The sequence below is a fragment of the Pocillopora damicornis genome, chromosome 7 (genome assembly GCF_964200805.1).
Source record: "Pocillopora damicornis chromosome 7, jaPocDami1.2, whole genome shotgun sequence".
Lineage (NCBI taxonomy): Eukaryota > Metazoa > Cnidaria > Anthozoa > Scleractinia > Pocilloporidae > Pocillopora > Pocillopora damicornis.
Window position 1 is genome coordinate 14,740,543 of NC_142676.1, and position 27,749 is coordinate 14,768,291.

Here is a 27,749-nt window from a genome sequence, read left to right on the forward strand (position 1 = left end):
AAAGTAGGAGAGAAAACGAATTCGGGCGACTTGCCGCTGTTTGTTTGATGCATGTTGACATTAGCTCTTAAGAGCTATGAATCAACTACAACTTGGAAAATCGCCAGGAACCGATGGTCTACCGATAGAATTTCACAAGGTATTCTGGAATGCTCTCTTCCCAGGTTTTGTCAACGTGATCAATACAGCCTACCGAAAAAGTATACTGTCGATTACCCTCAGAAGTGGCAGTAACTCCATATATACTCAAATGGATAGAATGTTGTATCACTTAAAAAATGGCGACCAACCGTATTTTTCGATTGAAACTAGCTACTGCTGATAGGATGAAATCCATTCTTCTTAACATTACAAACAAATAATAAAACTGGTCTCCAGAAGAGGCATTTCATTTACGAAAAATATTCTCCTTCCATAGAGTACATAGAGTACACTATATTCCATTCTATTTTCAAAAAAAGAAAGATTTACCTTTGAATAGCATTTCATAGCTAATTCTTCTTTTTGCAGCTGTTCCAATATCTGGAACCTCAGCATGGTCTTCACCCCATAGCTGAACACGGATGTCCTTCAACTCATCTCTGTTAGTTACCCAGTCTAACTCGGGAAGACGTCTCAAATAGCCAACCATCTCATCAACTGGCATTTCTCTTTCCACTCTCAACTGATGTTTGTCCTGCCAGGCATGTAATATACGTGCTTTTTCATTTTCACGGGCTTCAATTGCAAAAACATGATTAGTGCTCCCTGGGAACTTCATGCTAACTAGCACAGCATTACCTTTGCATAATTCTTCAGCAATCTTGTTGAAATCTTCGGGTCGTATTTTAACATTAGGTTTGCGTACAAAAAGCGGCTCGACATCTGACATTAGCTGTTGCAAGACTCCTCCCCACTGTATGCAGGATGTTGCGGCCTCTTCTATGGCTTGCACAGATGCGGGGTATTGGTGTACTGCTTCTAGAGTTCTAACAAGGTGTGTCACATCACTTCCAGCAGGAACGTTACCAAATCCAAAGCTTGGCATTCTACATTAGAAAACACTGGCATGGTTAAAATCGTATTGACGTTTATTCATCATAGCCCCCCAAATGAATAATTTAGTAAAGCTTAGCTAGATAGAATCTCATAGCTTGCAAGACACCTCCAGCCATGTTCCCAGAGGGGAAGGCTCTGTAGACATTGAGATGCTGGATGGTGCTTTGCTTTAAAAATGATCTTTCATAGCGTCAATACAGACAAACAAAGTATTCAGTGTGACTTCACAAATGACCAAGTTTGTGAAATTGTGGGATCTGATGATCGATCGGAAAAGCCTGACCAAAAAATGACCATTCGCCAAATATCATGGCATCTTGTTGCAATTTTGGGGCTGAGGTTACATTCACCTATGACCGTCTAAACACAGAAGTTAGTTTCCGTCAGTTAAAATTCCGCTGTCCACACATCGCGTTTTCGCATCGCATTTTCCCGTCCACACTCATCCGCAAAAATGACTTGAAAATGCTGCAAATGTCTCTAAAGAACATGCGCACGTTGAGTCTAGCCGTGCCTGCGATAGTCCCTGCGAAATTATTCGTCGAAATTATTCACTCAAACCTATTGGGAAAAAATCGCGACAAAAGCAACTGTCTGCTGGTAATACCAATTTAGATTTAGGCTGAGCATCTCAAAATGAATCCTTTGACCGAGGGATATTCTGTCTTGTCGAGAATTGCTAATGATACACTCAACCGTTCAATAAGGTGAAAAAGAGAAGAAATTGCTGAATAAGAGAAAAACAGCAGTAAAGGATAGAGAAATTTAATTCATTTGTTTGAAAAATATTCGATATCGCTGTCGTGCTCTCACTGGTCGATAAACATGTCTTTACGTCACACGCTCTACGTTTCTCGGCAAAACTCAAACCCATTTCAAAGTTATTGCAAGATTAATAACGTGAATTCATAAACATTTCAAAGTTATTGCAAGATTCGTAATGTGAATTCTAGAACAATTTAAAGTAAATGGGGAAGATTTTCAAGTCCTGGCATTTCTGACTCTAAACATTTCTAACTCGAGTGCCTGAGACTCGACGATGTATGGATTACTTGGCAGATGAAATATTGCGTTTAAGGAAAACAGAATGGCAAAGCTAAATAAAAGTATATTTTTTTGTTCGTTATCAAGATGAAACGGCAAACGCTTACGATTCTACTGTCTTATTGCATAAAAATATCTCCTAAAAAGCTGTTTGATACCAGACAAGAAAATTACGTTTCCATGGCCTTAACCTCGATAACACCCTTAAAGGTGCCTTCTTCATTGAGACATCAAAGTTTCCTTGCGTACAAAATCCCACGAGTTAAACATACCTCCACTTGCTAAGCCTCTGATAATTACCACGATCAAGACTTGAACCTATAAGGCGAATGGATATATGTTTTTTGAAGGTTAAAAAACAATTTTATCACTCAGTACAGCAGAAGTACATAGAAGACATATGTAAAGGTCGGCAGGTTCACCTGTAGAAAAATTAAAGGAATCTGAAACTTCAGTTCGTCGCTATTTCATCCGAAACCGAGAAAAAGCATTTTTGTTATGTTGATATTATTAACAGAACTCTCCTGATCTCAATTTTTACCGACAGGTTTCATTCCCCGCTGAGATTGCATTTTAGAAAAAAACAATCCATCGGTGTTAAAATCAATTTCGCAATGGCCACGAAAAGGCATGTTCTAGAAATATTAGTAATTGAAGTAGGAAAAATGCGTAAATTCTTAATCTCGCCTAAGTTCGAAAAATGAATCATCCTGAAGAATAAAAAGAGTATTATCTATTTTTCGGGAATATTGGTCAAATACATATTAAGATTGCGAAATTTTAGGTGTAAACAGGAGCTTCCAGTGTAAACAAAATATTGCATTTGCGGTTTCTGCGAAACATAACACAGAATAAATATAAACTTCTTAGAGACGCAGGTACTTTGGATCTAGACCGACAATAGTGATAGCAGGGGTTAATTAGGAGCTTGTGTTGACACTTTTCAATCAACAGAGTCTCCCTTTCTTAAAGGAATTATTAAGATGTAGCTTTTAATTCTTGAAATAAAATGCTGTCTAGTTGTGTTGTTGCTTATGTTCTTTTATTCTTAATCAATTTTTCCTCGTAAATGGTCATTATAGTTTTCGCCGTTCTACATCTTCACATTTCGATTGTTGTGCACAAATTAATATTTTGGCGAACCTCTGCCTGAATAGCCTCAAATGAAGGGACTATGTCACGCTGTGTTTTTGTGCACTGTGATCCAATTTGACACTTAAAAGGTGTCAAACTGCTATTGTTCCTCAAAGTAAATTTACGAGAAGCAGAGTGCGAATCGGCAAAGGTCAACAAAGCGTGCAGACCGACTGATACAGGAGTGAGGAAGTGGGGAACGAGACCAATCGAAAGACTTCTTTGTTTATTTTATGACCGAGTCTAACCCTTACTATCTTTACAATTTAACCTACAGAAACGTTGATAACCTCTATTTATTTATTTTTTTTATTCCATCAAGCTGATTTAAGGTCATCTTAACTACCTGTCCGTACAAACCTTGTTCTTAGAGTGCTTTTATACGTATGTTTCTCCACATTAAGCACTCGTTCCTCTGTACACTAGATAATATTTTCAGAATTCAAATAGAAAAGCTCTGCATGCTTCAGAAAGACACATTGGCGAATTTTGTCTCATGCAAAACAACTTAAACTCAGTCCAATTACTTTCCTCGTGGAAAATGTTTGTTAAACGTTGCTCAATAAGACGTGCCATTTCAAGCTCTTCTGCACATTACTCTGCGTTTGCTCTGGCCTCGCGATATGATTCGTTGAGGACAGAGACCAGTACATTCATTAGTAATAGCAGAGCTCCAGCGTAGCCCCATAATTATACGAAATAGTAGTAACCCATCAAGCCGAAAAAATTTGGTTGTACGACCGTACGACCGGACGACCGTACGACCTTACGACCGTATAAGGTGCTACTTTTAGCATGCGCGGCCAACTGTACCACGGGCACTATCTTAGCCATTTCGTAAGGGAAGGGCGAGGGAGAAGGTAATGCGCAGGCGCGATTGCGTGCGTAACTTGGATACCCCATTAGTGTGCGCCAAGAGACACCGTCAGATGACGATAAAGTGCGCATACTCGAACGTCGAGCTGCAGCGTAGCGTACTGCGGGCACACAGTTAGGCATTGCACGAGGGCTTCACGTGAGCTAATAGATGTAATTTGCCACCCGCGTTTTGAGCGGGAAATCAAACTGGTCAGGATGTAGTTGAAAAGTAATTCTGAGAATTTTGCAATTTCTAAACAACTCGTAAGGCAACAATACCGGCAGAGTTTAAGCTTTGTCAACGGAGGAAACTGCTATAATTTAAGTTCATGGAGAAAGGGTTTTAAAAGAAAATAGGCTGGATATATAAAGACAGAGCGACCAAAAAAAGCAACGAGTAAACGGCGTAAAGCGAGTCCAGAAAATCGCGTAAGAAAGTTAGAAAGGACGCCAAAAGACGCTTTAGAAAGGACGCCAAAATAGGCAGAATACGGCGAGAGGAACAAGAAAGAGAGCAATAAAGGGCATAGGTAAAAAAGCGAGTATCTAGCGAAGAGCAACGGGATAAGGAAATACAAAGTCGCTCCTGAAAACAGACTGAAAAGAGGTCATCAACAAAGAGAAGCAAACTGCAAAGGATCCGCGAAAGAAGAGGAGGTAAGTCGCGTCTTATCTGGGTTTTCTCTTACGCTAAGACCCAGAAAAAATTCAAAATTTTTTTTTACCGATCGTCGTTTGATAAAAGCTTCAGTTTTTAATTCAACTGATCACATTTCGGTTAAACATTGACTCTGGCATTCATCGTTTAAAAACCCTCATCGTTCGAATAATATTTCATAGTGTTCGTATTCTTCAAGTTGTTTCTTTTCCTTTCGTTTGAAAGTTTAAAGCAGTCGTGGTGTCATAGGAAAAGAAGTTATCTTACGTATTTTGTTTTGTCTTGAAAGTTTTCAAATGATGGCGAACGGCGAGCGCAAGTTTTTCCTTTTTTTTTTCTTCAGTTAATTATAGCAGGATTTACTCTGTTCATTTGAAAAATTCGCGCTTTGCCGAAGATGTGTTGTTTTACCCTAAGAACGCAGTAATGGCCTTTCCCAAAATTGAAATAAAATGAGATTAAGTCAACGATGTTCATGTTTACATTAAGTCTGACGCGGTAACTTGATTCTGACGATATTGTCATTTAAGAACCCGTCAAACATCTAAGAATCAAATTACGGACCGCAAATGTGAGGTGCAAAAACACTCACGGGTAAGATGGGATTTTAATTGTTTGGTTGTCTTACTTTTCAGCGCTATATTTTCATGCTTTCTACTCGATTTGTCCGAACTTCAAGAAATGGTTTGTCTCACAAAACATGGAGCTACTTTCTCTCTGCTCAACATCTCGAGGCGTTATGATGAACATGCTTGCGATACGATATTTTTTTCCTTATGTTGGAAACTGAAGAATTAATCTCTGAAATTGGTAGTCATCACATTTTGCAATTAAACGGGGTTCTGGCAATTTGACCTCATAAGCGCGCTGGTAAGTGAAGTGTGGACGTCTTGTATTCTGCAGCATACACCTTTATTGATATCTGTCGGGCTATACCAGCAACTAAACTACTAGCTACATCTAGTTACAAACTCGGCTCTTATAGGTACGGTTGAGGATCTAGAAAGTTCCGTAACATTACAGCAGATTCTATTTATATGTTGATTCGGGGATGACTCAACATGACACAGCTATACTTCTAGAACATTCTTGAAGGTTACACTACAGTAAGCTCATGGTTAGCGAAATAATTGTTGTTTACAGTTTTGGAATTCAAGAGCAGTTTTTGAGAGTCTATTTCTGTAACGTTCCTGGATATTTTCTATTAAATTCACTGAGGTTCAGTCTCGGAATTTCATAAGCGAATATGAATGATAGATTCGGCACCCTAATTTAGGGAAATTTTGTCAACACATCAACATTTTACAATTCGCCAACCATTTCTGTAACCTGCTTGGATATTCTCTTTTGAGGTAATTGAGTCACACCCGCGGTATTTCATTTAGTAATTAAGAACGACAAATCCGTGTATATTGCACAAGTGAAGCACATTTTAAACTTATAGAAAACATACAGTTCTTGTGATGTTAGTTTCGAGGATTTAGTAAATGAATCATCTTATAATCCCCTAACTGATATTTTTCTTTATTCTCATAACTTGTCTGTTTGATATTGTTTTGATATTGTAAGGAATAATTCTGTCTTGGTCGCTCATGGGAATTAAAGGGTTAAAATGGGGGATTTCATCATATTGTAATGATTAACATATTCTTATGCTTTCAAATGTAACAAAAAATGTGATGAGAATCTAATGTTATGAAACACTTTAACTTCCAGGGTGGAAGAGTAGAAGACCATAGACCACAACTCCGATTTTCCTCCACTAGGTGAAATTTTTTTTTCATGTTTTCGACACATTTCACAAAAATAATAAACTTGGAACAATGTACAAAAAAAAAAAAAAAAAAAAAAAGATTTCTTTTTTAATGCTAGTTTCCTTTACGGAAAGGCAGCCCTGCTAATATTGTCATGGACCTTTCTTATTGTCACTTGTTCCATGTAATATTGCAGGTAACTTTTTTATAGCCGTACTGTAAATTGTAGCTGGTAACCCACTTAGGCAATATTCATTCTTTGTCTGGCAACTCGTTTCACGACGATATCGTTATTTCGCAAATCGATCTGGAGCCACCCGTCGCCATCGTCCTTCAGAGGCAACCAAGTTCCCTCGCTTAATATTAGTCTGCTCTTAGTCGACGCATGGTCTACACTCAGTTCTGAAGAGGCACTAATTTGTCCGTCAGAAATGGCACCGTTTCCATACCAAGGGGGCCTTGAAATTCTTTAAATTTCAAAAAAAAAAATAAAAAGTTATAATTGAGATTACATCCACACCTATCCTCCTTACTATAGGAAAGTTAAAACAGGGGACGAAAAACAAAATTAGAGGGAAGAGAGGCTCAGATATTCAAGAAGACAAAATGAAATAATAGTGGACGATATTCAAGAAGACAAAATGAAATAATAGTGGACGATATCTTTCACATAAAGGATAAAAGATAAGCGAATTGCAAATCATTTGTTAAACAACCCAAGAATTCTTCTCAGCAATTCAAAATTTAACTTCACCTACACAGCCATACAACTCTACTCGCATAGATACTCCACCAATCCAACTTGTGGGTCGGAAACGGATGTATCTTGCCCTGATTGGTGAGGAAAGGTTATGATACACAACGGTGTCTTGGTCGATATTTCCAGCAAAAAAAAAAAAACAAACAAAAAAAAACCGTCGATACGCGTGGGTGAGTTTTAAATTACTCTGTGATAAAAGCAGGGTAGAGATGGTAGGTTCTTGTAACCCCTTGACCAACCGGCATTTTTCTCTGAAAGTGCTTGTCTCATTCAATGTTGTTTATAGCCTACATTGCAGGATTGGTATTCAGGTTTGTACCCTGTCACACCTCAGTTACTGGACTAACACTCCATGGCTGGAGGGTATTTTAGTGTCGACAGCTTGCCTTTGGGGCAGGGAGGCTCAGTTTACATTGCAAAAACTTGGTAACTGTATCATCTCATATATCAGACAGTATATATGCTACCTCGCCGGCATCTATTTCAACACAGTATGGAGCCAATGAACCTCAAAGACCATTTTACCATCTTAACGAAATGCAGGAGTAATCTTGACTACCTGCCTGACATATCAAAGTCATATATCAGAAACCTTAGGCCAGTAGTCAATACTCAATCAGAGAAAAACTGTCTGTTAAAAAACACATTTTACTTTTAGTCACATGTTTTGTCACTGTAAGTATTTTGACACTTTATGCGCATAATATTATTGTAGATATTTTATCCTGCAAACACTTAGCTGAACATTTAATTTACAATGACTTCCGACCATGACAAAACTTCTTTTATTGCATTTTCTATCTTTTGTGCTAAAAATATTCCATTACGCCTTACTTATAAGATACACTTATCTAAAAATAAACATTCAATAATATCTACGCTTGGTAGAAAAGCCAGAAATAATTTCAGTGGAAGAAAACTTAGCTAAATTATACAGTAAAACATCTCTGCACTCAGAGATCATATTTTGATTTCTTTTCCGAATCACGCACCGAAGGATTTATCATTACTAATAAAAGGTAAGTTAAGTCATTCTCCTCTTTCAAATAATCAGCCTCCATGTACTCTGTTCGTCGAGTGAGAAAAATTAGTCGTTTTTCAGCTTTTAACATTCGTTCCTCTGTACATTGGATAATACTTTCAGAATTCAAACAAAATGGCTCTGCTTCAGAAAGGCACATGTTGACAAATATTGTCTCATCACAAAACAACTTAAACTCAGTCCGATTACTTCCCTCGTGGAAAATGTTCATTAAACGCTCCTCAATAAAACGTGCCATTTCAAGCTCTTTTGCATTTTCCTCTGCGTTTGATTTTGCGTCACCGTATGATTCGTTGAGGACAGAAACAAGCATATTCATAAGAAATATATTTGTGGATATACAAAACAAAAATGCAAACGTCGGACCAATGAAGGGTCTGTCCCTTCGAAGAGCGTCCATTGGGACTGCTTTTCCTAACAGGAATTCGAATTGAGACATGACTGCATCGAGATAACTGGAATATTCTAATACTACACCACCGAAAAACTGCATACCTGTTATAACAAATGCATTAAACACGATCAGAAAAAAGAGCACATACGAGAGTTGATAGCCTATAGATTGGCGAAAAGATGAAAACAAATATATTACATGTGGGTTAAAACGAATCAGATTCAGAAGCTTGACTGCCACCAAGAAAACAGCAACAGCAATGGACGCATTTTCCAGGTTAAGCCAATTCAAGGCTGTGTGGAAATGCACGATTTCATATGGATTGGCTTGAATAGATTTGATAGTGTTCAAAACGCTTTTAGCTCTGATCATGTAAAATGCTACAGAGGCTACAGAGAAAATAATCATAAAGAAATCCACCATATTCCAAACAGACTTGAAGAAACCTAAACGTTGTTGATAAAGGTGGGCTAATATAACTATGAAATAAAAGAGGACCATTGCCATGAACAGAAACTGGCCAATTAAGAAAAACATCAGAGCTCCTGACTCAGTGCTGTACAACTCGAGTGTTTCAATTCTCCTTGTAGTATAGGCTGCACCAGTAGCTAAGGCCTCGTAAAAGTATGTGGCAACGCTAATCAAGTTTGTATTTACATTGAAAACAGCAAACTCTAGAATTACAGCTCGAGTTTGGCGATCAAGCCATCCATTAGTAATAGCCTCGTCGAGGACGCCTTGTGCAGTGCTCTCATCGTATCCCATGACTGCTGCATAACCACCCCCTTCATAGGAGTTGTAGGATGCTAGAATGGGATCGTTGCGAATTTCTCCTGCTGATTGATATCGCCAAGGCTCAGGGCAAATTTGGAAAGCATTGAGCCAGGAAGTATTGAGGGATAGAGGTATCCAACCTGGAAGGCTTAGCAAAGTCGTGTCCTCATTTTCTGGAGAATAGTCGTAATAACAATCTGCTATCATTTTCGAGAGCAATCTGCAGGAATCTTCAAATGAAAATAAAGAAAAGTGGAATGGATTACTTTAAGATTTGCAATTTTGATCAAAGATGATAAAATGAAACAGAGAAAAAGGAAAAATTCCGAGAAAAGAAATAAAAAAGAAAAGAAAAAAAGCACGCCAGTGAAGTTTCTCGATATCGGGTTGGAGGTTGTTGTTTTAAAATTTCTTATGAGTCAAGTCATAAGTAGTGAGTCAAAATATATCAGTAAACAAGTGTATGGTCTTTTTATGCCTATGTTCCATTTCATAGCGCCTCTAGTAGTACAATTTGGTGTGTTAGTTACCAGCCTTTGGTTTCCAGATCACTAGACATGCACTAACTAGTTATTGGAATTCATTAAGTCGCTATGACATTTTCCTATTTCAACTGTGTTTCAATTGTAGATTAGAGATTTTTGGTACAAAGTTAAAGGCTCCATTGTGTATATCGTTACTGTGGAAATAGTCTTTTGCGATAACCTGACTGTTTAAAAAAATTATATATTCTGATCTAAGTTTACTTTTTTTAATTCTAAGCTGTCGCAACCAGGGCATTCCCACTAATATCGACATCTTGTTCCCGACGTACACATCGTTTCTCTCTTCGAGTCCGTTGTACCACGCCTGGTTATAAATGTTTACTATGAATTCGTTCTTTAACCATGCCTCTAAACTGTGCGCATCCTTTACCTAGAATAAAGAATTAGATCTTATGAAATAAATAAATAAAGATCCAAGGAACCGATAAGAGGACAAAATGTGCAACTCGCATGATTATTAAACAAACGAACAGGTAGAGATAAAGCAATAAACCAGAAGACTGGAACAAAGTGAGAGGGGAAAGAGACTCACCGCCAACCTTAAATGCAAGTCGCAAACAATGAATAACAAAGGAATAACTAAGGAATTCAAACTTCATCGGCACCTAAAAGCAAACGTCAATCTGAATTCCATAGTAACATCGCCACTACTTTTTTCAAAAGGTAAAACTCATTATATTATTTTCATTTTCCATAAAGCTGCTCCAGTACAGATATATGTGTCTTTAATTACCCTGCTCACTTGCCATCGTTAGGTGTGGTACTGCGACTGACTTGGCTATTTCTTTGTTAAACATCCACGAGTCTGTAATCTTTCATTGATATAAGGATCGATTGCCATGCGAAATAGCTTTTGAATACTGCGATATATTTCACAACTGCGGACAAAAAGCATTTTTATTCATCAAGAAACAAAATCTTACCAAATTAAACTTAGTGAATCGATTTCTCATCTCAGTTGTCATTAGAAAACGGTTTCCATTCTTGTTTCCATAAGATACGATAGCCAGAAGAAACACAAATATTAAATGCAGAATAATGTCTCTTGTCATGCTTGTTAACTGAGCTTCTTTTTTAGATCTCTCCCTCATCTTTTCCCGCTGATATTTCTTAAAGCACTGTTTGGGATCATCGCCCGAGAAATCAATCTCAATTGCTTGTGAATCGATAGCAGTCTCTTCTTCTTCTTTGCATTTGCCTCTGTTCTTTCTTGTCAGGAGAAAGGAAATAACGATGACTACTATCATAACCTTCGTGGGCTGTACAACTAAAATATCTTGTACATTGGAAATTAGAATAGAAGCAAGCCACTGTTCAGAGGTTTCCTTTCCCCACATTAAACTGTAAAACAGAGTAAACGTTGCTGCTGTCATTGTCGTACAGAAGCAGAGAAACCAGCCCAAATAAACAAAGAAATGAGGAAGCATACAACCGGTGTCCGTTATTTCATCCAAAAGTCGTTGGGCCTCATCTGTGACTTTGTATTTGTCCCTCCCTTTTTTCCTCGGCCTGCTAGACTTAAAAAGGAAGGCGATTATTAAGTTTATCGGTGCAATGATAATGCCACTTTGTACTCCGATGACTATCTGTCTCCAAGAAAACTTAAAAGGCCCAACCTGTATAGCACCATCGGATTGACCACCAATGTTATAGAACATGGCATTTGCTATCATTGCACTAAACAGAACTGAAAGGCAACATGAAGCTCTTTGCACACGTGTGAAGGTACTGCTACATGCTTTTCCAAAGACTGACATCCACAAGTGACTGTCGGCAACTTTTCTGGCAAAGCGCGAGCGAACCTGATCTGAGAAGGCAGAGTAAGATTTGCTGCCCACGGTAACTTCTGTTTGGCCGTCGTCTTTTTCCAACGCAAGCCACCTATTTATAGGGAAAACCCACCTTTCTTCGGTCTGACGGTCTTGGATAACTACGGTTTCTACAAACCAAGACGGATTATCACCCGAATTATCGTGTTCCAAAATAATTTCTTTTAAAGGGCCAATAGGTTCTTTCATTACGAACACAAAGCCGTTGATACTCCCACGTTCGAAAAGCTCGCTCCACTCCCCTTTCTCTCTTAATGGAATTTGACTCTGCTCATAATTTTCGCCCTTGATGCTGATGGTTATGTTGGCTGTTGTTGCTGAATGTTTCCAAACGCCGGTGCTTATAACCATATCGTAATAATAGGCCCCTTCCTTCACAAGCGGTATCAATTTGGGTGGGCAAATCTAAAAAAAGAAAACATTCGGAGATGAAAATAATTCGAAATACACGACTACAGGTTGAAATATGATTACCTTGTCTACGTCTCTCTTGTCGGCCCTCCTTGCAAAGATTAAGACCACGAAGTACAGAAGGAAAAAACAGGCAATTGTCACAAGTACTGAAATATTGCCACTTTCAGCAAGGTTTGAAAACTCAGTAAAAACTTTGTCGAAGTCAATTGGGTTTGGTGCTTGGATGAAGTTTCCACCAAAAGATGTTAAATGATTACAGAGACATTTAAGATGGGTGGTGTTCGAGTCCTGGCTTACCTTTGACGAAAAGGAAAAAAATCAATTATGCGAAAGAAATGAACATTATATTGTGCATTGGTATATCGCTCACATGAGATTATTGCTTTTACTGTGCGTTGATTAGTTAATTGGAATGCGAATAGCAAGTATTATACATTTCCGAGCTCGAGTCAAGAGTTCAATTTTCTACCATTTTTTGGTTTATTTAAAGAATAAAACTACTTTTTTGTATCTGTGTGATATATATTAATACAAGCTTTCACCTCGACTTCTAACAATGATTGTTTTCAAATTCGACACAAGCACGATCTTGATTAAAGTAGAAAAGTTTAATCCCAAGCTGAATTGGTGAATTGCTTTAATAATGAACCGTAAGATACGTTCGACACAAAAGAGAATACATAGAAACAAATAAGTCGATTAGTTGTTCTAACCCTATATTTATAGCCAATTTGCATCCAGTTGTTAAATCTGAAATGTTTATACCAACAACTCCCTTTGAGTCTTAAGAATGACTAATCGGTTGCTATCGTCATTGAGGAGAGTCAACATAAACGATTGCATGAGGGTTTTTTACTCAGTAAAGCTTACTTAGCAGCAGAAAAATTACTAAATGATTTATTTTTACCCGGCAACCCTCCGCGGTCCACTTCTCTGTGTTCTCTGACCAATACAAACAACTCGACTGAGTAATGGTCAAAGTGTAGTTAACGTCTGTGTTTGGATCATATTTCGGAATCACAGTGCTAAGAGATCCTTTTGGTGGTGGATCTTTAACGCCCACGCATGACCGTCTTTCGCGACGATTTCCAAAACAGGACCTTCTTTGCCTGGAATGTTGACTTTCATTCTTAGGGCTTTTAAACAATAAGCCCGCGTAGAGGAAACCTGGCTTAGAAGGCATCACTGTAACCGAGCTATCTCTGATAGAGCAAGTGGCATTAGCATCTGTTCGGTTGTCACATGTAGATGTAAACGTCATCGTAAAATTGTGTTCAAAGTCATTTATCGTTGGTCTTTTTCCAAATTTTATGAACAGACTGATTTGTATTCCTGCCTCGGCTGTACCCAACTTAAGAGATACGGGAACATTGGCTAGTTCTACGTAATAACTTCGAACTGAGATTTGATTTGGCTTAAGAAAGTTATGCTGCGTCCCGTTGGTAGAGTTCTGGGGTAGACTGGAAATGGGAATCAAGATCTCAATGTCATTGTCAAGATTTGAAACATTTATCTTTTCCGCGTTGTTGCTTTTAAGCTCAAGACTCGTGACGCGTGATCTGATTTTCTTGCTGCTGTTGTCCCAAGTGAAAGGGTTAAAATCAACAGCTTGCATCTGAAAGTGAACGCAATATAGTTTTTAGTAATTTCATCTTACAAGGGTGATTCCAGGAGTTTTGCTCGCGCACAAAATATTCGGTGCTAACAGATTTTGTCATTTTATCATATTAAGTAGAAATGGAGACAAGAAAGCGTAATTACAAATTGAGGCAGCGATGACTCGAATCATTCCCAAGTGAGTTAGGATGAGAATGGCATCATACCTTTGCATTTATCTCTCCACCACCTATATTTCCAAGGCTGCTCGGGAGCTTGAATTTACTTGGTCCATCTCCCATGCTAAGTCCTTTTGCATTATTAGCTGTGACCTTTTTCGGTGAAATTGCCAAGTTTGGAGTTTTTAGAACCAGATCTTCTGATGGCACCAAGCGGCCAAAAAATGCATCACTCATGTTGCTCAGTTTTTCGGAGGCTTTCTTCACGAACTGAAAGGAAAGTCAAAGAATGTTGTTCAGTCGCATGATAAGGTAGTTAGACCTAATATGTAGATTAAGCCAAGCCTAAAAGCGGAACTCGCATTTTTTTTTCCCTCACGTCACAAGGGCACAGGCTAGGACTAGAACCCGGGTCGTCAACTCGGAGCCCAGTGCACTGACCACTGGATTACTGGACAAAACCGTGGCGTTGGCGTGCCCGCGGTACAGTTGACCACGCATGTTAAAAGTAGCACCTTGTACGGTCGTACGTCGTACAGTCGTACGACCAAATTTTTTCGGCTTGATGGGTTATTACTATTTTATATAATTATGGGGCTAAGCTCTGCAAGCTCTGCTATAATAAATTCTTCTTCGCTGCCCTCATTGGTGTCGCTGTTTTGTTCGCTTGATGTAAGCTGTATTGCTTTGAATTTACCCATCCTGAATTGATGGCGAGAAACGAAACTCCAATAAGGGAATGTATGGAGAAAGGAGTGATTTCTGTGGTAGTCGTACTTGTAAATGTACTTGTGATCTTTACCTCTGGAGAGGGTGGGGCTACTGCCGAGTCTGTCTTGTCCTTACTCGAGCCTGCAGCAGACTTGAGAACATTTGTGAGGCAGCCTGTAACACTTGTCGCTGTTTGTTCTAACTCCGGTGTGAAAGGCTCCTCCGGATCATTAAGGGTGGAAATCATCATATTTGCTGTGCTATCAGTCAATTGCATCGTTAATTCCTAGGGAGAATAGCACCAATGCGTCATATGCCTCACTGGGATTAAAATAGTAAGGAAAGATTGGTGGATTGAATAATTTAGAATATTTGCAAATCAGATGCATGCATGTTTTAAAAATACCAATAGCGAATTACTGAGAAATAGCAGAGATTTCATTTATTATGATTCACCTGGAAGGATAAGCTTGTTGCTTATATCCGTTACAGATGAAAGTATTTCATTCACTTTCGATCGGATGCATAGTTTACTGTAGATAATCTGTCACTAATGGTTACCACTCTTAAGTTTGATATCATTCTTAAACTTGAATTTATGTTAATAAAAGGATTGAAAAGAAAAAAAAAACTTTTACCATATTGTTATTGCTGGTGCTACCGCCACCGTCACTGCAGCTCTCGCATTTTTGTTCAGCTTCCAGTCCCATGGCCAAGTTTACTACTGATATAACCAAGCGAGACATTTCAAGATTCTCTGGTGTTATAGCTGTAAACTTCGATATCAATGTGTTGGCAATCTAGCAACAAGAAGAAATGGCACGCCTCATAAACAAAGAGAAAAGGCTTTGACTGTGCTCTGTTCTGTTGTAAAGCACGCAGAAAGCGGCTAGAGCACGAAAGAGGTGTAGGGAGAAACACGAGTCGCAGTTAAGTGTTTCTCCCTACTTCTTGAGTGCTCTAGCCACATCCTAAATGCTTTACAACAGAACAGAGCACAGTCAAGGCTTCTCTTTCTTTTTTCCTAACAAAGAATCCGTTAAATTCCCCACGTATTACTTTCAATTTTCCAAACAAAGTTTATTTGCAGAGCGAAAACAGAGTCATCAGCATGCTCTATTTTTCCATAGAACACGCTATAAAAAGCCAATTAGAATTCATGTTAGAATGGTTCAAATAATGTTGAACAAGACCAAAGCAGTCAAAAGTGTTAAACCATCAAAGCTCACAATATGTAATAGTTTACAAACTTAAATAGCACGGTAGGTCGAATTTAATACTTTTGCCTGAAGTTTTTTAGTCTCTAGTACAGAATCTGAGAGTTAGATATTCAGTGAAATCCGGCTGAATTGTGGCTCATAAAAATACGTAGGCTTTGACATGTCCAGTAGAAAAAAAAAATCTGAGAGTTAGATATTCAGTGAAATCCGGCTGAATTGTGGCTCATAAAAATACGTAGGTTTTGACATGTCCAGTAGAAAAAAAAAAGCCTAAGGTGTGTGTTTTAGGAATGAACGACAGCCGAATTCACCGGAACATGAAGATTTCTCGGGATGAGAGCGCAGTAAAGCTCGGCTGCTGTGATTGATGTGGCCTTCCACTCAACGCACCCATTCAACGCATCCCAAAGTGTATCAGAGGAAGCTATTAATTCTTCTCTCGAAGGGTGGCTGATGTAACTTCTGAAGCTTGCTTCACTGCGATGACCGGAGATCGCCACGATGAGCTACCCACGATAAAGTTCAGCATGATCGCAGACACTATCATGATTTCTACGAATTTTAACTGCTATGCCAGTTTGTGCATATTTTTCACCATTCCTGTTTTGTTCTGTTTTTTTTTTAAACACGAAGCTTTTATCTATTATACGAGTGTTAGCTGTGTTTGTCTTTTATTACTGTTCGTAAGCTTGCGACCTAACTGAGCGTTAAGGACTCTTCTCTTTGAGGATTTTCGTCTCTTCTTAAGTTATAATGATGTAAATTATGGCGCTTAGCATTTGTACAAACCTTTATTTGGCTCTTCTGTTGCTACGTGCCGGCTCGCTTGTTCGGAAATTTCACTTTTAATTAACGAGAAAATAAAGCTACAGAGAAGCCCAGGAAATGATCGGACGTAGTCGAATTTGGCAGATAGTGTGACGGCGTGTCAGCTTTAGCTCAGCTCTATGCTCTTTACCTTGATAGAGCTCGTTCTTTCAACCAATGGTAGCGCGCGTTATATCCGAACGTTATTATATAAATGAGTTATTGTACATATTTTAAGTATGCCTCACGACATGAATAAACGAAACTCGCAATTGCTACGTGTTCCAAGAAACAACATCAAATTTAATTCTGAAAATTCTAAGTGCTGTTACTGACTATTTGAGAAATTTTATTAGCGTACCAACGCTTTGTCCTCAGGGTCCAATTGTTGTCCACATTCGGTTTTTTCAATTGCAGACTTGAAAACAGATATACCAAGTTGAACAGCTCGGCTGAGTTCACCCTTGTTGAGAAATTCATCCAGCTTGTTACCTTCCCCAACTACAAAACCTTTTAACTTGATTGCAACTTCGTCTGGTGATGAAGAACATGGATCAAGGCCAGATGATGGCTTTACCTGCAAGGGATAAGTGAGACATATCGTAATATTTTCTTAGCTGAGATATCATTTTGGCGTTTTCAGTCAAAATTTTAACCCATTGTTGGATCCAAGCGACGATGAGATAATATTAGATAATATTGGAGATTATGCTCTAGGAAATAGTAAAAGGTTAGCGGGCATACAGAAAAGATTATGCCATTTTGAAACACTTTCTAAACGGCGTTTATAAATCAAAGTGGAAAATGCAAAGATTCTGAGCCGCGTAAATAGTAATTCGCTAAAAAAATATTCTCGTTTATAAAAAATTGCAGTACCCGGATAAGCAATTTCTCTACAACGGATACTCCAACCGCGTTCTTAATGACAATAGTGACTTGTTGTTGGAAATCTTCGTCCGGCGATCCCGCAGGTAACACTGTCGACACAGACGAGGGTGACGTGCCATAAGATATAGGCTCCTCTCCAAGTGCGAATTCATATGTCAGTGGTAGGCTCGTATCCTGCCAATCGAAGCACTTAAAAGTAAACTCAGTCTCCAGTGAGACGCCTTCAGAGACCGACGGCGCGCAGTAACCATCATGCGGCTCTCCAGCAGTTTCAAAGAGGAGCATAGAAAGCCCGAATGCTTCTGTTAAAGATGTTACCAATAATGTTAGATTATACTTCGATTTAGATTGTAAAGAATTTTTCTTCATTATCATATTGGTAGAATTTACAGCTGTTGAAGTCATGTTGGGTAAAATAGGTATATTTTCCCAACTGTCCGACCCGTTTAGCATGGACAGACGCCATTCGTAGACAGATCCATTGCAAGGAGAATTAAGACACTCTGATGTCACCCGGAGCTTGTTTGAAGCAGACACTATTGCGCCACAATCTATGAAGCATCTATGGAAAAAAAATAGAAAAGAATGAACAACATACGAAAAGCTGCAAAATCAAATACAAGCAAATAGGGCTTAATTAACAGGCTTCCTTCACTTTCAAAAGTGAAAACACAGCTTTAGTCGATTGGCGAATTGCCCTTTCAAACCACCACCTGCTCGTGTTTAGTAGAGCAAGTCAAAGTTAGCTTCAGGGTGGTTTTATTAAGGCAAGACTAGTCTTTTTTGAGTTCTACAGCTAGATACCGATTAAGCGAAACTGCAAAGTAAAATACTTACTTGAATGTTAAAGGCACTCTACTTCTCTTATTTTAAACGCTGCGTACCTTTCTTAGGGTCTCTCCTCCCAGTTTAAGCACGTTTACTTCTAGGAAGCGTTGTTCAGATAAATTAGCACCAATTTTTTAGACTCTTTTTTTTTACAAGAGCTTTTTCTTTTCCAATTCCTTGAGTACAACATTTTCTCTAATTTACAGTTTACACTACATAAAAATTACCTAAGGGTCACCTGAGGAACCTCTCCAGCGGTTATTGTAAAGGACATTTCAGCAGAGGAACTTCTCACATCCTTAGTCACATTCAGCTGTAGGAAGAAGGTCCTGTCGATTTCAAGTTTACTTGGATCAACAGTTATGATTGTACGGTTTAAGTCTCCTTCGTTTAGAAAAGAATCGAAGCAAGTGTTGCTTACAGAAGTGTCACTCCGACAGGACCAACTGAAATTGAGCCCGGTATGTATTCCAGGGCCAATGTCTGCGTCGTAACTTAAAGAGCCATTCACAGTGACGTTTTGCTTGGACCCCCACCTTACACTGCTTCCTCCATCAAGAATGGCTCGCAAGGGAGCCGCAATAACCTCGATGAAGCCATAATCAAATGCGTTGAGAATTTTTGGGGATGCTGGATCTCCGACTGCGAGCGTAGCATTGAATTTGACTTGATAGATACCAGCAGGTAAGGATCGTTTGTTTATCGTCCATTCCGTCGTCCCTTGACTAACTATAGTTCCTAATGCTGACTCCGAGGCAGCTAACTCCATTTCGCTAACCACGCTCCATTCAAAGGTACTTTTCAATATACTTAAATCTTTATTAAGACCATGGATCAGGGCTTCTCGGACACTTTTGACTGAGCGCTGCACAGGTGTGGCCTGATATTTGTCTTTTGAACTGTTTCTAATGGTCACTGAGAAATCTCCCGCGGATAATATAATGAACGGAATTTTTGCATCATTTTTCCCCCTCAAAGAAAAACAAACGTTTGTAAGATGGGTTTAGTTCTTAATGAATTCACTCATGTTTTACGTCAACGTTAACAGTATGAAATAGCGATAAATTTTCAAGGTTGAGATAAAATCGTGCCTTTTTATGTAGTGCCTCGTGTACAGAGGTTCACAGAAAAAAACTGATGGTAATAACAAATTATCAGCTAGATATTCTTTCACTGTAATTTGACATCATTCTCACCAAAGGGCTCACATGATATCCCATCACCAATGTAGCTTTTTCGGCACTCACAGCTGAAGGATCCCGGAGTGTTAAAACAGTAAGCAACTCCATGACAGTTATGAGCTGATATTGCACATTCGTCGATATCTATAGAATCATAGAAACGAGCAGAAATTTCGAGTAGTTTCATTGTTTCAGGTTTCACCAATGAAACTCTTTATCAGTTGCTTTCAACTCATAAAAAATCGCGTCCTTAAACCTAGCAGTGCATTACCATAGAGAACATAGAAACATATCTCACCTATACAAGCTGTACCGTTTCCTTCATACCCTGCAATGCATGTACAATAAAAAGATCCAACAGTGTTGTTACAAACAGCCAATGAGTCGCAGTTGTGCACATTTGTAGTACATTCGTCGATATCTAAACGAAAGAAAAAAATAGCTGGGGGTAAAAAAAAAAAAGCATGAAGCGTTTAAGGCACCGGTGGCTATTAAGGTAAAATATACCCGCTCTATGGCAAAAACAGATCAGTTAAAATAGACTTCTTTAGCTATCAAACTTCAAAATAGCGAACTTTCCCTGGTGCTCCTTGTTGTAGAGACCCATGGAATTTAGAAAAGGCAACGTAAAAATTTACAAAGGTAGCCTTAGTCACCGTATATTTTTAATAACATTTCTCTCGTTTTGCATCATGTGGACAGAAAATCCACTAGATGACCCACAACACGAGACGCACGGTCATGTAGTTTTATCTTCACGTGATAATACACATTTCAATGAGTAGTACGTACCTAGACAGCTCACGCCATCTCCTGAGTACCCATTGAGACAAGTGCAGTTATATGAGCCAAACGTGTTGTTACACTGAGCGTTCACGTCACAATTGTGTTTATGATCCTGGCATTCATCTTCATCTGAGTAGAAATAGTAATTATGGGAACAAAGTCATATCCCATCCTCGAGTATAATTACCATCAATAGGCTCGTGCAGATTTCAATATGGACATTTAATACACTTTAAAATATTTACTTGAAATGTTTGAGAAAAGAGAATAAAGATTGCATGTAAATTTAACATGTACAGATGCCTGTGTATGCATGCAAATATTCAACGAGCTTTCAAATGAATTCATTAATAAATCATTACTAAAATAAAAGGTTTAGAAAACTAACTGACCATTTCGAATACACTGGACACACGTAAGCATAATTGCATGCCACACACAGCTGTTCTTAGTATGACTCGTTATATTCATCTTTACCTAAGCCGAGATGTTTCACTCTATTTATTTGCTCTGCCGTTAAGGCTAAGTCATAAAACTGCATGGCAGCAATTCTGGCTGTCAAATGACGGGGATCGTCTGCTTTGACACCAACTCTGACGTTATCCTGTGTACCCAGCGTTATGCCGGCCCCGATATTCCTCTCTACCACTCTCACTCCATTCACCCATACACTTTCCATTCCAGTTATATAGTCGTAAGAAGCACCAATATAATGCCATTTGTGCGTCGCCAAAGGCTGATTGGTCGATAACGAGCCCCATGTATTTAAGTAATCTCTGTTTCTGAAATGAACGTAAATAATTCCATTTGGGCCTATCCAAAAGTGAACGGCCCAGGCACCCCTTGATTTGTAATTGAATAAAGCCCCGTCGTATGTATTTTCAGGATACAACCAACATAGCAAAGTGATTGAGTGTTTCAAGTCTAATCCCCCATCGTTTGGGAACTCGATGTAGCTGTTCGCATGCCCAGAGAATCGATAAGAGCCACCTATGTCGCCATTCGGACCTATCGCTAAGGATACATCCCCACGAATGCCTTGGGGTTGTTTATTAGTGATCTCTCTTGTTTCAAAGAAACTGTTCAAAGGGAAAATGGCTTTTGCTTCTGGGATTTTGGCGGCTGCAAGAAACGTAATTAACGAGTTAGCTTGGTATATTGCAGATTGTAATTTATCTAAATACAACATTAGCAACTGAAGACTGCTACCTACTGAAGGATTTAATTTATGTCTAAGGGGACACCACACTTTATCAATACGATATATCTCTCTCTATTATCCATGTTCAGTGCTATATTATATTGTGTGATTCCATTCATAATAAAGACATACCTTGCACTAAGCCTCGATTAAATTTAACGTTATGAATAGGGCGTAATGTATAAAATTGTGTATTTCATTTTCATCAATAGTTATAGCTGGGAAGTCAGGTCAATTTGTGTATCACACCAAATCAATTAACATCATCTCCTGAGAATCCCTGAAGACAAGCACCATTGAATGAGCCCATAGTATTGTTACATTGCGCCATTTCATGATAATTATGAGTCCTGCTTTATATGAGTTCGTACGTGTTTGACTCCTTCTCCTATTTAACTGTCTATTTGTCTGTCTGTCGAACTAACTTTCCAGTGCAATCTTTTGGCTTATCTGTGTGTTTCGCTATAGGGATAGACAGCTGTTTGTAACATTCTGGCATTTGTTGCACCATTTACGTTTTCCTGACAACCCATGGAAAGGAAAACCCATGAATCCATGTCTTCAACTTGCTATCAAGCTTCCGTGGCTTAATACAAGGAGACCTTCAATCAGTCAATGGAAGATTAAAGCCTCCCATCTGAACCTCACTTAAGGTTACCTGAACAACTGAACAGCTCCACCCTCATTGCTATTCCCTCCTGCCAGTTAACTGGACGAAATCGGATGTAACGTCCCACGATAGGTGGGTTCAGGTCATGATAAACGATTGTCTTCTGGTCATAATTCCCAGCAAAGACCTTGATAAATGGAGCAAAAACAAACAAAACAAAACAGAAAAGCAAACGAACAATGAAAAGAGGAATAAAATTTTTCATTTTCTTAGGGCGATAAAAGTGCAACAATTAGATTGATGTTTAATTAGAATCGAATATTTCCTCATGCAATTGACAGCACAACTCTGATTTTCCTCCACCAGGTGAACATTTTTTTTTCATGATTTCGACACATTTCTCAACACTAATTGACTTGGAAAAATGTAAAAAAAAGAAAATCCAGGGTTTTCCTAGCACAGTCTAAAGATTTCTCTATGAAAGCTAGTTTCCTCTACGGAAAGGCAGTCCTGCTAATATTGTTATAGACCTTTCTTGTTGTCCCTTGTTCCATGTAATATTGCAGGTAATTTCTTTTATAGCCATACTGTAAATTGTAGCTGGTAACCCACTTAGGCGAAGCATTCATTCCTTGTGTGGCAACTCGTTTCACGATGATATCGTTATTTCGCAAATCGATCTGGAGCCACTGGTCGCCATCTTCTTTCAGAGGCAACCAAGTTCCCTCGCTTAATATTAGTCTGCCCTTAGTCGACGCATGATCTGCATTCAGTTCTGAAGAGGCACTAATTTGTCCGTCAGAAATGGCACCGTTTTCTATACCAAGGGGGTCTTGACATTCTTTATATTTCAAGAACATAAACAAAAAGTTATGATTGAGATTAAATCCGCAACTATCTTCCTTACTATAAGAAAGTTAAAACGGGGACGAAAACAAAATTAGAGGGAATTGTATTAGTTTCGAATGAGGATGTTAACGTCAAGGAAGAAAATATAACTATTTGAACAAGAATTTGAATATGTTGTAGGACTAGGCAAGGACTCTTGTAAGAAAAATGGAGATTTTTTGTTAGAGTCTTGTGAACTAAAGGAAAGCTTATTATTTAACGCCAACAAGACCATGAGCATAAAATGGAAAATGCTACAACCTTTTTAAGAGGTTCAGATATTCAAGAAGGCAAAATGAAATAATAGTGCACGATATCTTTCACATAAAGGATAAAAGATAAGCGAACTGCAAATCATTTGTTGAACGACCTAAGAACTCTTATCAGCAATTCAAAATTGAACTTCACCTAGACAGCCGTACAACTCTACTCTCATAGATACCCCACCAATCCAACTTGTGGGTTGGAAACGAATGTATCTTGCCCTGATTGGTGGGGAAAGGTCATGATACACAACGGTGTCTTGGTCTGTATTGCCAGAAAAATTCTAGAGAGAGTTGGAAATTAAATCTCATGAGACAAGAGGTTATTTCCACAGGCATTTTTTTTTTTTAGAACATCAGCTTTAATAAGAGTATTTACCCTATTCCTTCGATAAGTTTTCATGTCGTTTTTCTTGTCAGCCCTGAAACTGCTTTCCACCATCCCCAGAAAATGGTATGTACTGATAACATTTCATCACAACATACCGCCCTTAAACCTTCGTGTTGATCGGTTTGCATTTACTTGTTAAACTGACTAAAGATAACTTCTGCATGACACAAATAAGCCCCTAACCATGTCCTTCAAACTAAATCACCCCCAACTGGTTTATGACGCCCAAATTATTTTTAATGGAAGTGGCGGCCACTTCAACTCTTCATTTCTACATGCCTCTAGTTAGGATTTTTTTCTTTATTTGTGAGTTAAACTCATCCAATGTAATTTTCATGAGACCCACTTAACCTTTTGATCTCCTACAGCAACAGGCTTTGGGAATTGAACAACGGTATTTTAAGGGCTTATTCCTTGGAGAATTGTAGTGTTTTAACCTGATCTACGTTGAATTCTGCATTCTAGAAACTGGTCGCTTAGCGAAGTGGTTTTCCTCCCACACGGTATTTCTTAACAATATCCCCAGTTTGTATGAATTCTATGGAAAACGAAGAACAAGTTATTTCGGATAATTATCAAACCTTGGCCTCGTTATGTCCGCGCTCTTTATAAAAGTAGAAATTTATTCTGTCGTTGCTGTAAGTCAGATGGTACTTGGTTACACTACAATGCCAATAACGGATGTTTCGTCCTTGTGTTGCAACCCTTGTTATTTTAATGTATCGATTATTCAGATCAATCTGCAGTCACTGGTTTTCATCATCTGTGAGAGCCACCCAGCCCCCTGCGTTGTACTGTGTTTCTTTTACGTGAAGTCTACCATAATGAGCACTTTCTTTGTGACTCCATTGGGAAGAGGCGCTCATTTGGTTGTCGGAGATGGCACCACTTTCTACCCCTTGAGCCTCTGCACACTCTAAATGGTATAAATGCTTTGTGTTGAACACAACTTGCGTGGTTGTTTTTCAATTGCTAATTCACGCCAATTTAGCACATGCAATAAAATGGGTTTGGGTAATCAATTCTTTCGTTTTTTGTTCATTACATGCTCTCAGATTGTTACCGGATGATTAAAAAACTGCTCTCTTACATAAATTGCTGTGTTTTATAAGGAATTTCAGACCACAGAGAGCTGTAACTACACACGCATAGAACTGCGGTATTTTTTTACGTGTGTTTTATATCGGCAATCAGCTGTTGACACGTCACTTGCCTTGCACCACTCTGTCAGGTTGATGAAAGAATTGCAAAGCGTTCAGGTCAACATTTCTCCACAATTAAGAGCTGTGTTTTTTTTAGAGCTGATCACGTGATTTCGAGTGCAATTTGGAATGAATAACTAAATTGCAGTAGCCCGTACAGCGGGTGCAATTTTGTGGTCTTTGAAAAAATTAGCAAGTGCTTATTAATTCCAAATTACGCGAAAAAAATCATGTGATTACGTGTTAATGATATACATGAGAAAATACGAGATAGCTCATCATAATTATGCAGAAGCAAAGCGCGCGCATCAAGTGCAAAAATAATTTATTCAAACCTTCAAGTGACATTGTGCACTCGGTCAAAACAATTGCGTACGATCAAAACAATGATGTACAATGATATTTTCACATCTTTAAGACGCAAAAAAGGGCGCAAAAAAGTTCAAAGTCCGGCTAAACAGTTCAAAGAATTTTTCAGTCTGTGTCCGAATCACTTTCGATTAAATGGAATTGTCTTTTGCGAAGTTTAACCATGTTTGTTTTTAATTTCGGCGTAGAATCGCTCGAGTGTTAAGTGTTAAGCTAGGTCGGCTCGTAATTTTCGATCTCCTTCGCAATTCCCTTCTCTAAACACCACTTTTTCCAAACGCAAAACCAAAAAGCAGTGCTTTTTACAGTGTCTTCATTGTTAGAGCTGCTTTTCAGCTGCAGTATAGTTGTTGCAGTGGCGACAACAAAGAAAACCAACTTAAAACGCAGGCCATTGTTTCGCTCGCAGATTTTTAGCGTATCCGAATGTTGCGACATTCAAGGCTCGCATTTGATTGGCTATCTGAGAGTTTCTTTGATTATTGACCTATCAGAATGTCTGGTTTGTTACTTCTTTACACTGAATTAACCCTCTTCTGTATTGAATTACCTGAAAACTGCATTTTTCTTAACCAATCAGAACTGAGTCATTTTTTCATGTGTATTATCAATATGATAATAACAATAATAATAATAACAACAATAATAATAATATTGATAATGACAATAATGATAATTAAGATTATTTTCAAAACGTGGTTGTTCGTAGATGTGGAATTTTTTCTTTGAATATTCGAAGAGAAAATCGATATCTATGCTTGCGTTTGTATTATTCACTATATAAATTTACAAAAATAACTACAAAAAGTAGTGAATGCCGCAAAATCTTTGATACAGATATGAGGTATACTGGAGGCAGAAGAGCCTTAATTTAAGAGATACAATAGTTATGAAAAGCTGAGATCTCAGAAGAGGTTTAGAATTTATTTGCGTCCAAATGCATGTGGTAACTTTAGCTCATGTCAAGAACAACGCCAACCTCAAAAATGTTAAAGTCCCCAGAAGGCTACAATTTATTTCTCTTTGTAAAAACCCAGATCCAAAACGCAATTCAAGTTAAACAAACTCACTGGTGGTTCCGTAAACTTCGACTCTAAGGCAGATCGATCGTTGCCAAGTAACTGGTAGAAAACGAATGTATCTTGCATAAACCGGAACCTCCAGTGCATGTTGGTCAATTGTGTAGGATCCACCTTCCCTGTGAAATATCTACAACATAATAAGAAAATATAACGCAGTCGTAATTTTTAAAGATAAATTTTCTCAAAAAGAGGATTCAGTAGTGATAAAAAATTTTAAACAGCTAAAAGGAACCATTATGGAGTAGCTAATTTCCAATGTTGTCGCAGAAACTGAGTTGCAGAAGATAGATATGACGAACGCGCCTTTTTGATCTGCCGACATGCGATACTGTTTGATCATATTACGTTGGCGACAAGTTACTAGAAATGGTGTCGCCAACAATTGCAAATCTGAACATTATCAACTTGCGAATGACACTGTTTACTGGGACTCTGTGCGATGCAGTTAACCTACAGCAAGAAAAAATTTCAGTGACTTTCTCTAGAAAACTGTTTCCTGACCACGAAAAGAAATGTCAGTCAGTACTACCTTCAGCAGTCCTTTTCAGAACTATTCTCACCCGGACGATCAGACGGCACATTAAAACTTTTATTCCTAGGCTTAAACCGATTACTACTGAATCTAATTATAGACCACCATGAAATGTTAGATGTTCTGGGTTTAAAAGGACATTTTGGCCCAAATCTTACCACTTCCGAGCCATTAGAATCTTTATAAGTTGGCCAAACGTCCTCATAGGATTTAGAGTACGCTAGTTTAAAGTCTATCACCCATTCATTGCCATTGATGTCTCCTTGGGTTGCAACAGCGCACACTTCAGTAACTTTCCCGAGATCGACTTGAAGCCACTGATCTGAATCATTAATTTCGGCGCACCATCCATCTCCTCTGGTACCGTACAGACGTCCATATGATGGTAGGGCGTTGTAACCGTTGCTTTTGTTATGACTTTTTGCCCTCATGAAGCTGTCGAGGATGATACTTGAATCGGAAACTCCAACAGCATTATTGTGGCAGTTATCATGGGTTTCTGCGTTCAACAAATTTGAATATTCAATTCATCACAGCATTAACCTACCTTAAATTTTTTTTAAGTGTCATGCTTGGATCTCTCGTACGTACTCTGTGAACAGAGTCGGCGAAGAGGACAGCGTTCAAATTTTTTCACATTCTAGAAGCGCTTGAGGATTCTAAATGAAGATAAAATATTTCCAATAGAAACTGGTATTTTTAAAAGAGAAATATGGAAGAATATCAGGCTTCCGGAAATTTAGTTATTCGAAGACCGTGTCCGGTGAAAAT

The 27,749-nt window shown here is 38.5% G+C and overlaps 2 protein-coding genes and 1 long non-coding RNA gene across 3 annotated transcripts in view; all 3 read right to left on the reverse strand.

Moving 5' to 3' along the window:
- LOC149042745 (uncharacterized) overlaps positions 1-1,195 on the reverse strand; it is a 9,695-nt gene extending 8,500 nt beyond the window's left edge. The window contains exon 1 of the mRNA XM_089213476.1: positions 472-1,195. Coding sequence (XP_089069602.1) covers positions 472-1,027 — 556 coding nt within the window. The 5' untranslated portion in view covers positions 1,028-1,195. The remainder of the gene's footprint in view (positions 1-471) is intronic.
- Positions 1-2,627, reverse strand: part of LOC149042742 (uncharacterized) — a 39,188-nt gene extending 36,561 nt beyond the window's left edge. Inside the window, exons 1-2 of the long non-coding RNA XR_016188762.1 lie at positions 2,505-2,627; positions 2,355-2,400 (exon numbers count right to left, since the gene is read on the reverse strand). This is a non-coding gene — a long non-coding RNA (uncharacterized LOC149042742). The remainder of the gene's footprint in view (positions 1-2,354; positions 2,401-2,504) is intronic.
- Positions 2,628-8,016: 5,389 nt separating this feature from the next.
- On the reverse strand, positions 8,017-27,477 carry LOC113669757 (polycystin-1-like protein 2). The gene is made up of 21 exons (XM_089211572.1): positions 27,137-27,477; positions 26,435-26,573; positions 24,375-24,709; positions 23,548-23,686; positions 22,782-23,092; positions 22,300-22,438; positions 20,918-21,562; positions 20,447-20,569; positions 19,953-20,075; positions 19,672-19,798; positions 18,701-19,402; positions 17,634-18,207; positions 17,119-17,334; positions 15,369-15,530; positions 14,822-15,016; positions 14,068-14,289; positions 13,152-13,859; positions 12,305-12,541; positions 10,925-12,235; positions 10,203-10,371; positions 8,017-9,686 (listed from the first exon to the last, which is right to left on the reverse strand). Exons 4-21 carry the CDS (start codon positions 23,573-23,575, stop codon positions 8,200-8,202), a joined length of 7,479 nt encoding a protein of 2,492 aa, XP_089067698.1. The 5' UTR covers positions 23,576-23,686; positions 24,375-24,709; positions 26,435-26,573; positions 27,137-27,477; the 3' UTR covers positions 8,017-8,199.
- Positions 27,478-27,749: the final 272 nt, after the last annotated feature.

What these genes read in the sequence shown, in the direction of transcription:
- LOC113669757 (XM_089211572.1), bottom strand. Translation starts at nt 23,575, where the DNA reads ATGAGAGTAGAGTTGTACGGCTGTCTAG. An exon ending in GGGATATCATGTGAGCCCTT is followed by an intron (nt 19,403 to 19,671) that starts TGGTGAGAATGA and finishes TATATTATCCGC; the next exon opens with GGGAGATTTCTCAGTGACCA. An exon ending in GGACCGCGGAGGGTTGCCGG is followed by an intron (nt 12,542 to 13,151) that starts GTAAAAATAAAT and finishes TTTTCGTCAAAG; the next exon opens with GTAAGCCAGGACTCGAACAC.